Source organism: Melopsittacus undulatus, chromosome 3, assembly GCF_012275295.1.
Source record: "Melopsittacus undulatus isolate bMelUnd1 chromosome 3, bMelUnd1.mat.Z, whole genome shotgun sequence".
Classification (NCBI taxonomy): domain Eukaryota; kingdom Metazoa; phylum Chordata; class Aves; order Psittaciformes; family Psittaculidae; genus Melopsittacus; species Melopsittacus undulatus.
The window spans coordinates 7,292,208-7,309,859 of record NC_047529.1 but is presented as its reverse complement, the minus strand read 5'-3'; the positions used below and the strand labels follow the sequence as shown (position 1 = coordinate 7,309,859).

The 17,652-nt window shown below is 38.7% G+C and overlaps 1 protein-coding gene across 2 annotated transcripts in view; it reads left to right on the top strand.

Annotated features, from left to right (window-relative positions):
* The window catches only part of TASP1 (taspase 1), an 84,788-nt gene that overhangs the window by 45,204 nt on the left and 21,932 nt on the right, over positions 1–17,652 (top strand). For both annotated transcript variants that reach the window (XM_034061155.1, XM_034061154.1), the window contains exon 11: positions 10,496–10,606. In XM_034061155.1, the coding sequence (XP_033917046.1) occupies positions 10,496–10,606 (111 nt within the window). The remainder of the gene's footprint in view (positions 1–10,495; positions 10,607–17,652) is intronic.

The following is a 17,652-nucleotide window of genomic DNA, read 5'->3' as shown; positions in this document are numbered from 1 at the left end:
GCTTTCTTCCAATGGTCATTTCTCATTTGAAGACATGCGTTTACATCTCCTGTTTTCCCTGTGGATGGTGGCAGGCTTCCTGCTTTTGCGTATTCAGGGAGGATCTGGTATTAGTTCTTATGCCTTTAGCAAGTTGTTCCTCAAGTATTCTTGACCATTTTTATTGTGATTTTTGTATAGAATTTGCCGGTGCTGGTGGTTCTGAACTTGTCTGGGTGTGACTTCAAGTTCTTAAACGGTATTTTCTTACCTCTAACAGTCTGTTGGCCTTGTTTAACCAGATTTCTGTGGTTTTATTTTTTGGGGATTTTCAAAAGTTACTTTGTGGTTTATAAAATACAGGCTATTGCAAAACTCGTATTTTATGGCTACAGTTTGACACGGGGTAGGACAACTGAAACCAATAGCTGAAGACTTTCTGAAGACAGGATGGGGGAGACGGTGGAGCTTAGGAATGGCTGTGAATATAAAGGTTTAATCTGTAACTCTTGGTCTAAAATTCAGGTTTTGTATCAATTTTTGGAACCTTTTCAACATATGAACTCTGAAGTATTATTGTCTTGGGTTTTTTTGGTCAATATGGTTGTGATAATTTATTTGAACTGAAGAATAAACATCACAGAAATTCTGTAGGTATCTCAAAAGCAGTGTTAAAACTCAAGGAATTCAGAGAATGTCTCAGTTGCATAGCTAAGATGCCTGAGCAACCTTAACTGTGACATGTAACAACACAATGCAAGTGCCATTCCCCACGAGAGTGATGGTAGAGACTGAGTGAGATCTTGTTAAATTACATGAGCATTACCAGTGGCCTTTATTTAGGATAAATGTAAGTAACAGCTAAAGTATGGGTTTTACTCAACATAGTGGAAGCCAATTTGGTCTTTACAAGCTCATGCATGCACACATGCACACATTTGCACATGCACACAGAAACAAATGGAACAGCCTTTTCTTTAAGTACTCCTTCAAAAAAAGAGGCCAAAACTACACTTGGGAGGCCCCTTGAAACTTTTTAGTGAGTGTTTTTTGTTGGTATATGAATGTAAACACAGGAAGATGGGTATTATTTGGAGGGAAAACATTGTGAACAAAACCCAAATGCAGGAGAAACAATAGCCTATATTTTTGGCTGTACTTTGAGAAAGCATTTCCTAGTTTTTCCTGAACATAATAGGAATCAAAGACTTTGTGTATATTCATCTAATTCAAAATAGTATCATCTGTGACATTGAATCTCCTCCCCAGTTGGAACATTCATGATGATTGTGAACATTCATCTACTAACTCTACCAGAAGTAGATACTACCAGAAGTAATACTACTAGGATAAGAGGCAGGCTGTGTTTTTTATGGGAGATAAGTTGAAAAGTGCTAATTCTCTTTGGATACACAGAACCTTAAATATAAAATAGATTTTGAGTAGAAGTGTAGAGACTGAGAATAAGTTGTGACATTCCCTTTTACATCTTTACACCAGTAGGTAGTAGAAAGCACACTTACTCTTCTTCATGCATGGCTGGTGTGCTTTGTGTATGTGTGTCAGCCATTGAAGCCGGCAAACCTTTTAATACTGCATTTTGAAGATGGACAGAAGGTCTTACATTATTTACACAATGCAGAAGTGCTGTAACACAAAGCTGCAAAGGCTCCAGCTTGCAATAGAATCCATTCAAGAATATTTGATACAAGAAAGGTACAGTGATGAGATGTCCTAGGGAGAATTTAAATGGGACTTAATTATGGTTTATAATCCTAAAGAAAACCAGTAGCATCTGTAAATCTATTGAGCATTTTTTGACAAATCAATTATTTTTTGTTTTGTTGAGAAAATGGCAGGGACATCAGACTGACAGACCCAAACTGCCATGGAGTTGAGAATGCGGTCGGGGAAAAGTCTTTCCATTACGTCTCTTGTTCTTCTCCCCTGTTCCTAACTGACACAGATAACAGCAGTGTTTTAGGAATACATGCACAGACTGTGTTTTCTGTATAAATAAGCAGAATGTGCCCTTATTTCCTTAACAACTTACTGTGTTATGAATTCACCAGGACACTAAAGGACTGGCTGTTAAGGTTCTGGTCAAAAGCAGTGGCTTCTGTTCTCGTAAAGGTGTTTTAGGGATTACATCAAAATACTTTAAAATCTGGGCATACATAGACATATGATGCATCATTCCATGAAGTGAAAAATAGCACATTTTGTATTGTGATGAATTACAGAATTTCTTAGCTTGAAGGAACCTCTGGAGATCACCTAATCCAGCCCCATGCTCAAAGAGGGCTTTCTTGTTTTTTGAAATCCTTATCAATAAGGGAATAAGTGAGTAAGGAAATCCACTCTTCCTCCTCCTGCCTTTTCCTGCTCAGTTTTTTTGTACATATCTGTTCTTCTTTCCAGTTCATTGTGTGCCTCATGGGTGCTTTTGCTAACAAAATGGAACAGGTAATGTGAACTGGGAAATGACACCTATGGGGAGATGACTTGTGTTTATTCAATTGATTGTTGAGCTATGCCATCAGCCAGCATTTTGGTCTCTCTTTATGGATGCCATTGAAGCATAGATTCTTTCTTGAAAACTCATTTTCAACAGGAATGACAGTAATGTGCAAATCTGTAGAGTAAATGTTTTTCACGGAAGCTTTAATGCTGATAAATTGGCTTGTGATATACCACTTTGGCTTTGTGATTCCCATACATTGAGAATAGTGGTGGCTGTGTTCTGGGATCCAGGGACTGCTGATCCTTGGCAGGTGTCACTTGTCTGTCTGGCCTGCGTCCATCTCAGTCCGTGCTCCAAACATCCAGTGGAATTTCACATATGAATCTTGCATCCTGTATAGGTTTGAGCTAAACTGTATGAGATAGATATTACGATACAGTTAATCCCTTTGTAGAAAAATGTGTTATCTCACAAAAACAGTCTTGTCCTGTAAGTTTTTGGGAATAATAGGTAATTTAATGCATCACAGATGGAGCGGCTCCATATGGAGAGGAGTTATGTCATTATTTCAGTGAACCAGAGGGTAGAGGAAGAAAGAAGTCTATCTCCAGACAGATCAGTATTTACCTCTGAAGTGAATGCTTCTGTCAAAAGTTCAGTCTTTGCATCCAGATGCTGTTTGGAGGCTTCAGTGCTATAGCATGTGGTGTCTGAACTAACTCACTACCACCACAAGGCTGTGTGAAGGAGAGGAAGCAACAGGCAGAGATGATTTGTGGGAATGGTAGCATTAAGAAGCAGTCAATTAAACACAGTACCACAGTGTTCAAAGCTGAGGGTTTTGTCCACAAAATAATCCTAATGGTTGTTTGAATTGCCTTTGGAAGGGTTGTTGTGAAGCAGAAGTGGATGAATGCAATAATCAAAGAGTGCTTATTGCCTCTTGAAATTTTAATTGGGCTTAATGTAATAATCTGTTGTAAGCATGAGGCTGCCTGGGCTGTTTAGAAGTGGTAGTCTGCTGCAGAAGAGCCACTTCTCACAGAGCAACATGTTCATAACCTGGGGCAGCAGCCAAATGTGTAGCATTGTCTTCTCTGAGCATTATTACCTGAACTCTGAACACTGGTTCCTGTTTGCTGTATTTCCCAAATGGCTTGAAGTGGGTGAAAGAATATAAAATGAAATGGAGATAACAGCAAACTGAACTCTCATTTTATGTCTGCGATAGGGAGAAAATAGTTGGGTATATTTAGTTAGCTAATACATAATCTAATATTTTCTTTCCTTTCCTATGAGTTTTATATGGCGAAAGTGACATAGTTTGGAAAGGTGTAGTATTTTTACAAGGAGATCTAGCAACAAAGCTTCTGATGAAGGGCTAGGCAAAAAAAGAGGTTGCTTTTTCTTTTACAGTATAGCTGAAATTAGTCTTTTAAAATATATTCAACATAAAGAAGAATGTAAGATGCACATCCTCTTTAATGGAACTACATTTTTCCGACATTCTAACCTCTCTGGAAGGTATACCTGAAGTTCTTCTTGTTCATGCTAATTGAAACAAGTAGGTCTTTCTTAAAAAGTTCAAGTTATCTAGCATTTTCCACTATTTAGAAGTGAAGGATTCATGCATTTGGCATATTTTAACCCTTTAGCTTTTTTCCCCCCTTATCTGTAAAATTGCAGAAAAGCTGGATGTGTTTTCAGAGTGGTTTTAGCTTATTTTGCCCACATTAAAAACTTAAAGCTATAGGAGGTGTTTTTCCACCTTTTCTTAGAGAAGATACTTTAGACACAGTTTGTCTGGATGTTGAATTTGGGTTTTGTTATCTTTGAAACCTACCCAAATTTACTGAAGTGACAGCCTTTTGGAAGATTTCCATTTGCATATTCTTAGTAAGTGTTCATTACTTTGGAAGTTAAATCATCTAAGGATTTTGTGTCTGCAGCAAGAATGTGCTCCATTGATCCCTCTAGGATCAATGCTTTAGGAATTGGACAGGACTTTGTTTGCAGGTGTTCTTCCTGGCAGCAGGTCAGTAAGTTAAAAATTCCCCAGCTAGTACTCAGGCAAGATGCAGCAGCTGATAGGAGCGCAGCAAGCTGAAAGTTACTCAACTTTAGTTTAGCACTGCAGTGCATTCTGCTGGACTGTAACATTTAATGTCTTTTCAGAATTACACTTTCAATTTTTATATTAATATGTAAGTAAATTTATCGATATCTCATCAGATATTTTTAATGTACTAGATTTTGTTCTTTAAAACCCTTGGCTTGCATGTTTTTAGTCAGCTAGAGATGCTGGAAATGACAACCAGAGCTTACTAAAATACAGTTTTCACTGTGTTCCTATTAGGCATAACTAGAAGTTACTCAGGAAGTAAGGCAGAAGTGGTTGTTTTTTAACTTGTTAACTGACACATCTAGGTACTATTATTTAACTGACAGGGACAAAGTGAAAGTTAAAACAAGAAGACTAGATTCAGGCTCTGCTGTATGGAATAGATAATAAAATATAGATAACCTGTAACTTCTGTCTTAAGCTTCTGAAAAGAGAAGAGTCATAGTTTGGCAGTTCAGTAAACTAGATTAATTTTTCCATTCTCGAATGAATGTGAGTAGCGCAAGTTTCCATTTTGTACTCCTTTAAAACAAGTTCCAACACTTTCGTGTTGAGGTACAGTATGTTTCAATAGCTAGGCAGGCCCCGGCAGCTTGTCAAAGCTCCATAAGCTCTCTGCTTATGGCTTGCAGAAAGCAAGCTAGATTTTCATTTCTCCTTCCATTCAACAGGAGTCTCTTTCATGTCTGAAAATTGAAAACGCGTGTTTTTCAGTGTGGTGCATGGATGTGTGTGTGCCCTCTGGCACACCTGCTTCTAATTTCCTGACTTGAAAGCATCTCCCATCAAAAGAAGCAGAAAAACAATTTCTTTCTGACACGCTGCTCAGAGGCCCTTGCGCTGCAGAAGGCCTTCCCTTCATTTGCCATCTTGGTTCCATTGGTTGAACATTATAAGATGCAGAGCATGCATTGTATGGGACGTTCAGCTTATATTGTGCTGGGATCCTTCTCCTCTTGTTGTGGTTATTTTAAGCATTAGAAATCTACTTGAGAGGTCACTGTGCTGAGGAAAAAACAGTAATTTAATCCTTAATTTCTTGCATGGAACTCAAATTAAGGACCAAAGTCTACAGCAAGTGAAGGTTTGTATAACCTCTGGATTGAGTATTAGTTACTGTTTGGTGCAGAAGTTTAGATTAAAATTCAAGTATTACAGGTCAGATTTCTTACCTTTTCTTCAAAATAATATGCAGTGTAAAATTGTATCCAATAGCTGAAAATAAGAGATGTTAATGAGCTTAAAAAATCTAAACAAAGCCACAAGAAGTCCCATGTACCATGGTTGTTGTGAAAGTTGTGCATACGCTAACTAGTAGAATAGAGCTTTTAACTATTAAAGGTCATTTAAGAAGGAAAAATACAAAATACAAAGCTCTGTCTTCAATATTACTGCCTTATCTGTTTTCTCAGTTCAACAGATGACACATTCACAGGCAGCATCTGAATTGTCTCCATAGTTACCGTGCTGCAGCATGCACCTATCCAGTGGTACACCATTGAATGAATTGTTTTCATTTACTGACAAGCCAAACAAAACAAAATGTTTGAAAAGACTTGGAGCTTAAAAAGCATTATATGTGTACAGATGAACAATACTTTAAATGCTAAGACTGGGCCTGGCTTTGCAGCATAATGGTCAGTGGTTCGTATGTTCATAAAACTTGACTTTGCTAAGCCTTGTTCATTACTAATACGACCAGGTATACATCAAATCCGTGCCTCTCCAATTTAGAGAGAAGGGTGATATGCAGGGCAGTGTCACATGCTTTGCACAAGTCTAGGTAGATGACACTGATTGCTCTTCCCTTATCCCACAGTGCTGTAGCCCCATCATAGAAGGCCACCAAATTTGTCAGGCAGAGTTTATCTAAATACTGGAACAGGTTGCCCAGGGGGGTTGTGGAGCCTTCTACGTTGGAGATATTCAAGGCCCACCTGGACAAGTTCCTGTGTGATGTACTCTAGGTTACCCTGCTCTTGCAGGGGGGTTGGACTAGATGATCTTTCGAGGTCCCTTCCAACCCTTGGGATTCTGTGATTCCTGTACAAACATTGCTCACGTTGACCATAGAGATCCCTGAGGAGGCAATCTGATGTTACTTAGCCCTGCAAACATGGAACAACAGTAGTATTTTTGTCAGCAGAGGGTTTATGAGCAGGCAACATTGTGTTTGCACAGTATTACTGTAAGGGAAATAATTAGTTCACTATAGGAAACAGTTATTTTAGTGAGAAGCACTAATTTTAACCCAGTAAATTTTTCCAGATAGTCATCTCCATTTGAGTCACTCCTATGGAAGATTTGGTCTGTCATTGCAAAGTATTTGCCTCTCAGATATTATGAGCTTCAGTTTACTGAAGAAGTCATCATCTTAACTGGGAAAAGATAATAAATTGATTTAAACTCTGTTTACCGGAAGTTTGCTAAAACAAGTGTATTTGAGACTTTCATGTAGAAGTGAAAAATTCTTATTATTTAGTGAAAAAACCCACAAAGTATACTAATACATGCAGTTAAATGTACTGTACTGTGAGATAGTTGAGCAAATGAACTAGATTTACATTTTCATCAGCTTATGTGCTTGATACAGTAATGTGTTAAGTAGCTTTCACTGTAGTTGCTGGATTGAGTCATGTTAATATAAGTTTTTCAGAAGTTGGCTAATGCTGGTGGTTGGATTACAAGTGAATGGAACTATAAACTTAAGCCCACAACTTTATATTATATGTTATAAATCAGTTTTTGATGGCTATAATTCTGTGTACATTTATTTTGTGTCTAGTCCTAGTATTATCTACAGTGTTTTCCTAGTTTGAGACTGCAGAGACATATAGGTCTGCTAAACCTGCAAGACAGTTCAGACTCCAGTATTTGGTTCTAACTTGAGATAATAGGAAGGACAATTCTGTTGGAATAATTGGGGTGATTCTTTTTCTGGTCAAAGTATGTGAATCACTGCTTAGCTATTTTTCTTGTTCAAAATAGATGTTCCTACATCAAAAACTGCACTCAGTAACCAATCTTTCTTTTCAAAATGGGGGATTATTTTCCTTAGTTATCTGTCCCTGCAGATTGCTGGCATGTGATGTGTTGAAAGATATTCGTACGTACACTGCCCGCAGCAGTCTATATGTTTGCTGCCTTATAGGTTGACATAAATATGACAGAAAGAAATGACTTTGTCTGTGGGGATGTAGAGATGTGTGATGTGTTAGTGGAATTGCAGGGCTGCTTTCCTTGTGGTTGATCCTGGATCACATCAGTGAGCTGCAGCTGTTCTTAACCCATATTAAATTTTCTCTCAATTTTTTTTTTGTAGCAGACTTAATATTATGGGAACTCTTCAATAAAGCCATTGTCTTGGGAGGAAAATAACATTATACATCATACTGAAAAATGGCTATTGTCTTTTTGACACCAGTTTATTAGGAATTAGTCAAAAGTTGTGTAGTAACATCTGCTTTCATTACTCGATGCATAGGAAATGCATAGACTCGTTTGCTTGATTCACATTTTAACTCCCATGATTCTTACCACACAGGGTTCTATTTAGAGATATTTAAAGGTATTAGCAGGTTCTTTTCAAGAAACAAGTCAACTTGCTAAGCTTTTGCTGGAGCATTATGAAGTTTTGTTCTAAACTGTAAAACTTCATAATGATTCAGTGAGAGCCATGGGTAAAATGCACTTGCAGGTTTTTGTGTGTTCTTTGTACATTACTTAGTCTGGAATAAATATTAGATAATTCTCTTGTGGACAAAAGTTTCGAGCATGGAAATAATGAGGCAATGAATAGATAGACCCTCCTGTTGAGGACACTGTATTGTGTGGGTCTCTTGATACTGTCCTAACTAGGATGCTTTTCTCAATAGCTCAAGAGCTATTGAGAGCTAACCTCAATGAAAACACTTCTTTTGTGCTCTCAAGAACTTCCTCCCTCTGCTATGTAATTGTTGTAGTATTTCAGCTCTTAAGTTTTCTTTTAAATTTATAACTGGTTTATACTCAATCTGTTTGCTATACAGAGGATTTTTTGCCTTTCTGATGTCCAAATTGTATGTAGATTCAATGCCAAAGTACCCCACTTCAAACAGTTCAGTTAAATTGAATTGTATTAATCAGGAGACACTGCCCATTAGCAGTGGAAATGGGGAGGTTGGGGGTCCTTTTTTTCTTTCCCTTCTGTGTTAGCAATGTTTGAAGAACAGTGTTTCTAAGCTCCCTTTGCCTGTAAGGGGAAGGGTATAATTGTGTGAAAAGTAACCACGCAGGCGAGATTGTTGCAGTGTGTTGCTTCCAAATGATGGGAAGGACAAGAAGACAGTCTGTAAGTAGCTCCAAGGCAGCACTAGACCTGCTTATGTGTGTTTGTGCAGCATTGTGCCCAAACCAGTCAGTGCTCTAAACTCAGCACATTGGGAAGCATATCAATGTGCCGTGCAGCTCAGCAGGCTGCAATGGAGCCAGTTTGGATTGGGTTTGTTTATTAGTTCTCTTCTTGTGCCAGATCTAGGCTGCCTTCAGCTGGAGTTGCGCAGTTTTCTCTGTTCTGGGCTTGTTAGTGCTTCCAGTAAAGTGAGTTTTATCCATGGAGACTGCTCTTTCTCTCAAGGCAGCTTAGATTGGATTTCTTACCAGCTCCAGCTCTCTGCCACGAGAAAGCAGCTAGATCATTTCCAGCCATAAGTTGTCTCTGGAAGCTATGTAGATGTATTTATGTAGTTCTGCACCTGAGCTAATAAATCCAACTGGTTAGTAACAGTATTTTCTATGGAGCCAGTCATGAGAAAGCCAGTCACCTTGTCATGAGAAATTTGCTAGAAATATGCATGTAGATAATTGGGATCTGATCAAATTGTAATTATCTAAATGTAGATAATTTGAAATCCTTGTAATATTGCAGCTATAAGTTAGTTGTGCGTTTTCCTTTTTTTCTCAACGGGGTAGCACATTACAGCTTAACCAGCACATGGTTAGACCTCTTGTAGCTGCTTCACCTGCTTCCCTGCCATTGAGGAAAAATGTCAGCAAATAGGAGTAATGAGTTTAGTATACATACAGAAGGTGTCACCAGAGTGTTTCCCTGTCCAAGAAAATGCTGATCCAATAAACACACACTGTACCATTCAGCTATAGCTGTATGTACCAAAGCACAGTACAGGAATGGAAAAGAGTAAGGGAGAAAAGCAGCAGATGTGGAAGCATTCTGATAGTAAGAGTAGCACTCATGGCCTGCTTGTCTTTGTCTCCAACAAGTTTCAGCAGATAGTTACAGGAAGCACTGAGGCAATGTTTGTTTTGTTGGAGCTTTTTTGTTTCTCAAACATGCAAAAATTACAGGAATTTTTATTAGGAGTCCAATGAGCAGCCATCCTGTCAAGAAAAACCACAGGTAAATTCATGTATTTCTCTGCTGACAAAAGGCTAAATCACAAAGGCTAAGTAGAAGATTGCATCATGTAGAGGAGTTAGTGGCATTCGCTAAAGATGTTCTTGGTTTGAAAAGAGTTGCCTCCAAGTATCATTCCTGTGAGAATGATTAGTAAGTGGATTCTTTGAGAGAGGATTGCAGGATCTGGATAAAGATGACAAGTCAGAGACAGTCTGGCTGTTTCTTCTCACTATTTCTGTTTATGCTCACTAGTTCTGTTTCTTCTTCCTGTATTTAACTTTTGGTTTATGACTTTGTGCAGTAGAAATTCCAGGAAAGTTGAGAGAAAAACTGCTGACATTGTTAAATTTTTGTGTGACTCAGCGTCATTCTCTTTAAAGAATAAAAAAGTATGGCAGAAACCTCTCATACTGACCTCTCTCCTTTCCCCCCCACCCTTTATTTTTTATTTGGCTGTGATGATGTAAAATAATGACAGTGTTTCCTCCTAACGATTCCTATATTTTGATTGTTCCCAATCTCGATATTTCCTTAGGTTGTGGAGAGCACCTTGTCCGAACCATACTGGCCAGAGAATGTTCATGTGCATTGCAAACAGAAGATGCCCACCAAGCTCTCCTAGAGACTATGCAAAATAAGTTTATTGGTAAGTGTGTGAGGCTAATTGCCTAACCATTGCATAACATGGTTTAAAATGCAACTAAGCCTATGAAATAAAATTTAGATACTTATTATAGTGATTTCTGTTGAAGCCTTATGTTGCAGTTGGCTTCAGATTCATGTTGAGTTACATCTGAAAAATGTTAAATCGAACTACAGAAGAATATTTTAGGAAATCTAAAGGAAAACCCTTGGAAATATCTCAATTGTTATGTGAGTCACAGAATACCCGGAGAGGTTTGAAGAAAGAATTTCCTGCCTGAATCATTGCCTGTGGTGTACAATTGCATACTTTAGAATTCGTGGTTTAGGAACATTAATACAAATTATCCGTCATGTTAACCCTTTTAAATATAACAAGCCTCAAAACCACTGCATGTTCTAATTAAATGCTTTGGACAAACAGATTTTGTTTTGCTATTTACATGATGAAATTAATTTCTACAGAAAGTGATGTACACTTCATTCAATTCCACACCTGGGTCAGAGCAAACCCAGGCACAGCTACAGGTTGGGCAGAGAAGAGATTCAGAGCAGCCCTGCAGAGAAGGACTTGGGGGTTTTGGTCAATGAGAAAATGAACATCAGCTGGCTTCAGTGTGCGCTCACAGCCCAGAAAGCAACTGTATCCTGGGCTGCATCAAAAGGAGCGTGACCAGCAGGTCAAAGGAGGTGATCCTGCCCCTCTGCTCTCGTGAGACCTCACTTGGAGCATTGTATGCAGTTCTGGTGTCCTCAACATAAAAAGGACATGGAACTGTTGGAACAAGTCCAGAGGAGGCCACGAGGATGATCAGGGGACTGGAGCACCTCCTGTATGAAGACAGGCTGAGAAAGTTGGGGCTGTTCAGCCTGGGGAAGAGAAGGCTGTGTGGAGACCTTCCAGTATCTGAAGGGGTGCTATAGGGATGCTGGGGATGGACTCTTCATTAAGGACTGTAGTGACAGGACAAGGGGTAATGGGTTCAAACTTAAACAGGAGGAGTTTATATCAAGTACAAGGAAGAAATTCTTTACTGTTAGTGTGGTGAGGCACTGGAATGGGTTGCCCAAGGAAGTTGAACACCATCCCTGATGGTGTTCAAGGCCAGGTTGGACAGAGCCTTGGGTAGCATGGTTTAGTGTGAGGTGTCCCTGCCCATGGCAGGGTGTTTGGAACTGGATGATCTTTAGGTCCTTTCCAACACTAACTATTCTATGATTCCAGTGCACTGAGTCACAAAATTTGGGATTTATTTACCCAAAGCAAGCCTTTAAGGAGGATGCTTTCAATAGCTTCACTAATTTGTAGCCCTACTCTGAAGGTGCTGTATGGAAGTGACTGACTTCAGGAAAGTCAGATCTGTAGTTCATACTCTCAAAATTTATTGCGCAAGGAGTACTAAAAGCAAGCACAAATTATGCATAGCTTTGTGCAGTTTCATGTCAGTGCATGCACACACACACAGAAAGTAGAAAGCTACTGCCAAGTAATTCATGGAAACTGTCTGATAGAAGACCAAAAAATGCAGGTTTTTTTTAGTTGACATATCTGCTTTAAGTTGCTTTGAGTTTTCTGGGTTTTCTTTTTTCTTGTTTGGTACCTGCTAGCAGAAATGCAGTTCTTCTCTTTCTGTTTAGTCCAAATGTATTTTGCCACCAATTTGCATAGCAGGTGTTTTTATTTTAAATGGTAACTTGTTAGTCTGTGATACATGCATTGTATTCTTTACTGAAAATGTGCAAGTATTTGTATTGGGCTTAAAAACATGGTTAATGTTGCTAAAGCTTGTTTCATACCTGAAGTTATCAATTGCAGAGAGAGCGGAGCTGTGCAGACAGGGATACCAGGCTAGCAGTGTGACATCATTGCTTTGGGAAAACACTTTAAAACCAAAAAAAACCCAAGGGAAAGTGAAAAGAATGAGAAACAGGACCCAAGTAATGCTTGACATGATAGGAAAATGTGGGGAAAAAAGGGCTTATAATTCCTTTTTAAAGCTTCATGTTTTAGTTAGGGATAGGTCTGTCTTGTGTCTTCACAAACTTACCACTGCAAGTTTGTGTTGCCTGACAGCACCTATGTGTCTTATCTTCTCAGTTGTACTTTGGGGTAGTGCTGACATGGGAGAAAAACAGTAAAGCCACCTCTTTGTGTGTGTGCAGGTGAAGTGCTTGGATTCTGTATTTGGTGAGAAAGGATAAAATCTAGAATGAAAACTGATTGAGGAAAACCTCAAAACCCAAATACGTTTTGCTGTTGACCAGTGGCATAGTACCAAGTTTGTAGCTAGTAGTGTAATATAAGACAACTTGGCAACTCTGCAGGTGGAATGCAAAGTTATGCCTTGCTACTGTAGCACAACAGTTAAAAACATAACTTAAGCATGCACTTAAAACAAAAGACTTGTATCAAATAGGGGGGTTTTCCTGTGAGTTTTCATAGATGATGTGCTAGTGGATATCTCAGGATGTTTGGCGTGGTGCAGGGTTTCTTACTGTTGTGAAGCAATAGGATACTGGGGCTTCCAGACTACTTGCTGCTGGCATGGATCCTTTCCTTGCTAGCCTTTCTTTAAGCCCTATTTTGTGGGCTTCTCAAACTTTGCCAGAATTATAATAGAACAAGGCCAAAAAATACTCTTTTCAAATCGCTTTAACGAAGCAGATCTAGAAGGTTTTGTCAGAAGTCAAAATGAGCGTTCCTTGTATTGGAGGGGTGAACAGCTGATTTTGGCAGTTGCCATCAGATCAGCGCTTCCTGTTTACAGAACTCTTTGAGTTCTCCACAGAGCCCTGGGAATCCTTCCAGCTAGGGAATGCCTGGCTTAAACAGTGAGTGCTGTTTAAACAGCAGGTGATGAGCAAACTAATGGCAGATGTGCTTCACTCATCTTTTCTCGGAGCCAGCTTGCTATGGATAATGTACAATTGGTGGTTGAATTGGAGGTGAGAGAAATGAAATTTAGATTTATTTGTAAATTCAATGGCCTTGGTATCATTAGTTGAAGAGCATTGAAGGCTTGGTACACAGTTGAAGAATGGTGTTCTGTAGACACAAATACCTTCCAAGCAGAAGAACAGAGGGTTTTCTTACTCATCATTCCTTTCAAATGTGGCCAAGTTTGTGGAATGTAGTCTTAAAGTAAATGTTTGTGTCATCTCACTGGCAGGAAATCTGGGTTTTAACAATGCCAATCTTTTGAATTGTTCTTTTAAAGCTTCTTATAAAGTATTAGAAATTAATAAGCTGAAAGACATAGTTAGAATCTGATATTTGTTCTTTCCTTAGCAGAAAAATGTTTGTCTATTCCTGTATTTTTTAAGTTGTACTTCATTTCACAAATGAGCAGTGTCTGCAGAAGGATAATGCTGACACATTCTCTGTTAGGAATTTTGTGTCAGATACCCCTCCTGGGAGCAGGGGTCTGGACAATTAGGAGTCAGAGGATATGAATTTTCCTACTACAAGTTATGCTTCTTGAGGAGAGAAAAAGCCTCATACTTGAAACAGTTACAAGACTGCCAGTGACTGTCGTTGCACGGTGTTATTGTTACTTCATATTTTGGTGCTGCATCACTCTAAACTTTGCAGTATCATTCATGGTTTTGTAACAAAGGAATCATGCTATGGAAACATTATTGTGTCTTCTGAGTGATGCAGAGGAAAGGATTTGAGCAGGGCGTAATCCTGAAGTTTCAGGTAATCTGTTTTATCCACTGCAAGTTTATGACTTCACAAGTTTATATTTGATGGTGGACAAAGATGAATAGGCAGCCTCTGTTATCTGTGTGAGAAAACCAGCTGGAAAAACTAACACAACATGGTGATGCTAGATGGGGGCTTGTGTGGGTCCTGCCTGTGCTTCTCCTTGTCAAAAGCATTGGCATTTTACTGGACAGTGGTACCCTTAGTTACCTAACTTAAAATCTGTGAAGTTTGACAGCACAGGTGCTTTTCCTTGCAGCTTCTTTACAAATTCTAACCAGATGTTTTAACTGACTTAGCGTGAAATACAAAGATCTCTGGTTTCAGACAGTGTGCGCTTAAACATTTAACAAATAATGGTGCATGAAATTAAAAGCAGGCTTCATTTAGTGCTTGTGTAGTCCTCTAATGTTTATTTAAATAGTTAGCTTGAAGTTTAGTGGGATACGTAGTAAAAGCAGAGTAGCAAAGAGTTTCACTTTGAACAGGGTGTGTACACAAGCTAAGTCCAGTCGTGCAGGTGATGTGGACCTAAAAAAGTCTGAATTTCACTCACATAACAGTACAAGAAGGTTTAGAACTGTTTAGCTTCACCCCTTTAAAACTGGGGGATGCTGAAGCACTTAATTGGTTACACCATGCCACAGTCAATGTTTAGACCAAAGTTCTGAAGGCTTTGAAAGCTAATGCAAACAATAAAGCTTTCTCTACTGTGGCAGAGTATGAATGTAAAACATCCGATGAACAGCCGGCTGGTCCTTCAGCTGGGTTAGTGTCAATAAAACACTTAGACAGCTTAGTTTTGAGTCTGTGCTAGAGTGGATCTGTCCAGTAGCTACAACTGGGAAAAAAAGTACAGGATAAGAAATGAACAACTCGTATCAATCACAGCTCTGGGGGAAGATCACAAGTTCTGGAGGAAGGAATCTTGAGTGTGAGGAGATTTAATCTACAAGGGGCGTAGAAGAGACAAGTCTTCTATTGTAGCTCTAGTTCCTCAGAACAAAGCTGAATATTGAGGCCATTATTTGCTTTAACACTGTCTATACTGTTAAAACATCTATATGATCTATCCACGGTCTGAGGCTGAACCTGGATCCTCATGTTCAGTTATGGTTGCTCTTACAGAACTGATGGGATTAGTGAACGTGGAGTTGCTCCAAAGACCTGTTTGCTTATTTTTAAGACACCATTACAGCAAATTAATAACATGCAAAATATATAAATAAAACCTTGGTAATGCTTTCTGTATGCCAGATATCTGTAACAGAACAGTGGAGCTTTGAAGAAGGGAAATGTGTTTCATAAAGTATAATTTTGTGACTGGGGGAGGTGAGGATTAAACCAAAACTATTGAAAGATAGTTTTTGTTTGTTTTTTCCTGTTCTTTCTCTCTGGTGTGGCCAGCCACTGCTAACATTATTAGTTAATGCTGTAGTTGAAGTTTTGCTTTGGATTCTTCATGCCAAATTCTTCTGTGCTATGCCAGTGTAACTGGAAGGAACCATGAGCTTCATGAGACTTCAAAATGGTATTTAAAGCCCCAGGTTTTTGTAGTTTTGTCGTTAGCAAGCTATTGGATCAAAGATTTGCCTAGCAATCCTATTTTATTGCCCTAGAAAAACATAAATTTAAGGTAGCAAGCATATTTTAATTTATTTTAACTGATTTTTTTAATGTACAGCAAGATCAATCGTTCTTAAGAGTGGAGAGAGGAAGAATGTGGGAGCCAGATTACTTTCTCCTTCTGATGAGAAAGCGTTATGACCTTAATGTACATGACAGTATTTCACTTGCACCTTTTTCTGTTTAAATAGTAATTAAATACAATGTATATGAAAAAATGTTGTTACCTACATGGTTATTTTTACAGAAGACTGCATTATTATTTCTCAATAGCTTGGCTGTAGCAAAAGTATTTTTAGAACTAAAATAATGAAATGTGTTCCTAGACTTTGAATTCAGTGTTTTGAAAACACTCAAATTAATTCCTGTGTCCAATGAGTGGATTCTATTTAGAAGTAAAGTATAATACTCCTTTTGTACCATTATTTTTACAGATCTAATGATGGATGCATAGTGTTCAGCTATCCAGAATCTTGCTTAACGTACTCCTTTGCAATGAATTGCTGTGTTAATATACAGTCTCCAGCATAACTGCAATCCTCAATAATAAGTTTGTATATCCAGAAATACCTTTGTTTTAAAAAAATTAGTCCCTCTTCTCACTTTATGTTTTTAATTGCTTTATTTGGAAAATAAAATACATTCTCTCTTTTAAGGAATATGCTGTTCAATGTGTATTTAATTTGGCTAGAGTCTGATTTCTGAGAAGAGAAAGAAACAGTCTGAATTTACTGTAATGTAGAATACTGTAATAGACAACTGGTTTTTACTGCTGCTATTTAGGGGTTGATTCCCCACAATTCAGCCAGAGAAGAGAACTGGAGGCATGTACTATATTCTTGCTGATTTTGAACTGAAATGGTTTACCCAGAGTTGGTAGTGAAAGCCACCAAAGGGAATAGATGATGGTGTAGTCACACAATTCACTTCTGGTGACTCTGTGGATCACAGCCTTCAGAAGAAGTGACAAAACAGGTGGCGAAAGAAATGGTGTGTGGAGAAGATCATGAGCCATTGCAGGGGTTTGCAGGTGTCTGTGTGTTCGTGTCTATTTGCTGCATGTGTTTGGAGGTGAAAAAGAATCAAAGAATCCACATGAAAATTAGTGTTGTGTTTTGCTGCAGATTCTTTACATGGAGAGAAATATATTGCCAAGTCTTCTCCTAATGTTTAATAAGAGAGAACCTAGCATATGCAAGTTATCCAGATAATTGAAAATCTGATCAGTGATGATGACACATAGTTGACACAAATACTGAGAAAGTGAAGAAATATGTGATTGGTTTATTTACACACTTTTCTTTCATCTGCTCTTTCCTGACTGTGGGAGAAAGAAAAACATGAAATGAAAAGGTAATTAGAATCATAGAATCATAGAACAGTTAGAGTTGAAAAGGACCTTAAGATCATCCAGTTCCAACACCCCTGCCATGGGCAGGGACACCTCACACTAAACCATGTCACTCAAGGCTCTGTCCAGCCTGGCCTTGAGCACTGCCAGGGATGGAACATTCATAACCTCCATGGGCAACCCATTCCAGTGCCTCACCACCCTCACAGTAAAGAATTTTTTCCTTGTACCCGATATAAACTCCCCTTGTTTAAGTTTCAACCCGTTACCCCTTGTCCTATCACTACAGTCCCCAATGAAGAGTCCCTCCCCAGCATCCCTGTAGGCCCCCTTCAGATACTGGAAGGCTGCTATGAGGTCTCCACGC